The sequence below is a fragment of the Etheostoma cragini genome, chromosome 9 (genome assembly GCF_013103735.1).
Source record: "Etheostoma cragini isolate CJK2018 chromosome 9, CSU_Ecrag_1.0, whole genome shotgun sequence".
In the NCBI taxonomy this organism is placed as follows: Eukaryota; Metazoa; Chordata; class Actinopteri; order Perciformes; family Percidae; genus Etheostoma; species Etheostoma cragini.
In genome coordinates, this window is record NC_048415.1 from 18,773,748 (window position 1) to 18,776,420 (window position 2,673).

Consider the following 2,673-nt stretch of genomic DNA (forward strand, 5'->3'; position numbering starts at 1 on the left):
TTGTTGGTGGTCTGCCCGTCACCGGGGTGTTGGACCAATTCCCCTCTCTGATAGACTTCAAAAGCGACATATTAAACTAGAGGAGTGGCATTTGAGTTTGCACCTATTGATTTTCAATGGGGGACGAGTGACATTGTCATTCAAGGCAGAACTGACCAGCGATGCAACAAAAGTGTATCAAAAGTTATAAATTGCCATGGCGCAATCAGGGGCAAAACGGGCCGGGAGGCTCTGTGGTGAAACTGCCAAAAGCGGTGCGACATCATTTCTTAATTCCATGTGTTGTAGAGAAAAGGTCAGAGTTGTAGATACCAGACTTTTTAAAATCACAACTATACATATTACACAACATAATAATGGTCACTAATGCATTTGAAACAAACAACAAGCCCAGCGAGCCGTCCTCCAGTTACTCCTGGCTCTCATTTCTTCTTACCAAATTCAATGAAGGAGTAGGGCCGGGACACTGTGGGGACCTTCTTTCCATGCTGCTCATGAAACTCCGCCTGCAGGTCTTCAAGGTAAGCAAAGGCCAGCTTCTTAGCAAAGCTGGCTTCACACAGCACAAGGTAGCACACTCCTTTCTCTATAACATAGCTGCAAGGAGAATAAACATGGGCAAAGACACCATTACAGAAATAATTGTATTATAGATTTGTTTTAGTGCTCGGCGCCACTGCGCATTTAATGGTTGAAAACCTAGAATTCTAGAAATATGATCTGTTTTTCACTGTACATATGTTCTCCTTCTTACTCACTGAAATGACATGGAGCCGGCCTCTAAAGTGCAGCGTGTGGGACTCTGATCATTGAGTTTCCTGAAGAGCTGCTTAGCTTGACTCTGATACTGCTGAAGGTCCCGACCCAACTGAACAGACGAAACGACAACGGTTACAATGCGACTCGCATCTCGCACAGCAAACAGGGTGCTTCATCAGGGCGAGAAATTGACTTTTGCATGCCAAATTTGCATGTAGAGCTCACAAGCAAATGGCACGATTTTAGCACCAGAAAAGACAAGAGCAAAAAAATATGAGTGTATTTGTTTAAGTGTTTGTCAAGACAGACCAAAACGGCAACCACCTACAATCCAGATTTCACACTAATTTCCGTGATGGTGTTAATTTCTTGCCCTGTACAGTGTGCTGGAAATAAATAGGTGGCACAAAAGACAACAGACAGACTCAGCAGTGTGATGCTACAACTGAGACAGAAGGTAAGTGTTTTTTGGGTTTTTTTTTAAAGTAAAAAAACAGCCACTCCTGCGGTTTGAGGTGAATCGTTTATGGTCAGCATTTGGGTGGTGGATGGTTTTCATTTCCTGGGTGATGTTGACTCTAACAAATGAGAGATCCTTTACAGCAACACTGTAGCATCACAGATACACGGATGATGTTGAAGCAGCGAGCAGAGACACAACAAACCTTTTCACTTCCCTTTATGAAAGCAAACAAGAGAGTGAAGGAAAGATGTTAGACTCCAGGCAAGCCATGCTCATACATAATCAACCAACTTACAATGCCACCCATTTCACATTTTCATATGTTAAGTTTAAGCCGTCTCACTCTAGTTGAGTTTTGAGGCTAATATTGATCATTTGTTTTCATTTCAGTGGACAGGTCGGTGTATGTAGGGCTGGGCGATGTAGAGAAAATCCAATATCAAGATATTCTTGATCAAATATCTCGATGTCGGTCTTGCGACTATTGGTGCTTTAAAAAAAATGTTATTTACACAATGAGATGTTTAATAAATATTCTCCAGAAATGATTTTATGACTTAGTGGGTAAAGGTAAATAATAGAAGAGCTAGAACAGTCTGGTAAGTTCAGAAAATGACCCAACTTAACTGTAATGCAGCCTTTACAACTAGGAAAAGACCCCACTTACCATATTACCATATGTCCAAAATGTAAGACGATATGTAGTCTCATATCGCAATATCGATGCAACATCGATATTGTGGCCAGCCCTAGGTGTGTGAAATGCAGTACCGTGAACCACTCTGCCAAATTGAGTTATTGATAAATTGTAAGCAAGATCATTTTACAGTTAAGACATAAGCATGTCAGTACTCTCTGGTGGACACATTATGTAAGGGTAACATATCTTTTTAACAAATTCTTTCTACCTATCGGCCAACATTCATACAGTACAGATATCCATAGAAGATAAACATATTTATAACATAAAGAAATTTATCAGGCTCTAGTCAGAAAGGTCAAACTATGACTTTAATCAAGTGTTACCTCATTGGAATAGACTCGTGGACTGTCAGTATGTGGTGAGCGGTGTGCCCTCTTATCTATCTGCCTGTGTGTGTGTGTGTGTGTGTATATATATATATATATATATATATATATATATATATATATATATATAGTGGTGTGAAAAAGTGTTTGCCCCATTCCTCATTTCTTTTTCCTTTGCATGTTTGTCACACTTAAGTGTTTTGGAACATCAAACCAATTTAAACAATAGTCAAGGACAACACAAGTAAACACAAAATGCAATTTGTAAATGAAGGTGTTTATTATTAAAGGTGGAAAAAAATCCTAACCATCATGGGCCTGTGTGAAAAAGTGATTGCCCCCCTTTGTTAAAACATACTATAACTGTGGTTGTCCACACCTGAGTTCAATTTCTCTAGCCACACCCAGCCCTGATTATTGCC

The 2,673-nt window shown here is 39.9% G+C and overlaps 1 protein-coding gene across 2 annotated transcripts in view; it reads right to left on the reverse strand.

The window, feature by feature from the left end:
* sec22bb (SEC22 homolog B, vesicle trafficking protein b) overlaps positions 1-2,673 on the reverse strand; it is a 5,829-nt gene that overhangs the window by 2,192 nt on the left and 964 nt on the right. Inside the window, exons 2-4 of one of the 2 annotated variants that reach the window (XM_034882265.1) lie at positions 1,425-1,436; positions 759-868; positions 437-597 (exon numbers count right to left, since the gene is read on the reverse strand). In XM_034882265.1, coding sequence (XP_034738156.1) covers positions 437-597; positions 759-868; positions 1,425-1,436 — 283 coding nt within the window. The remainder of the gene's footprint in view (positions 1-436; positions 598-758; positions 869-1,424; positions 1,437-2,673) is intronic. The other variant, XM_034882266.1, reaches the window with a different exon arrangement.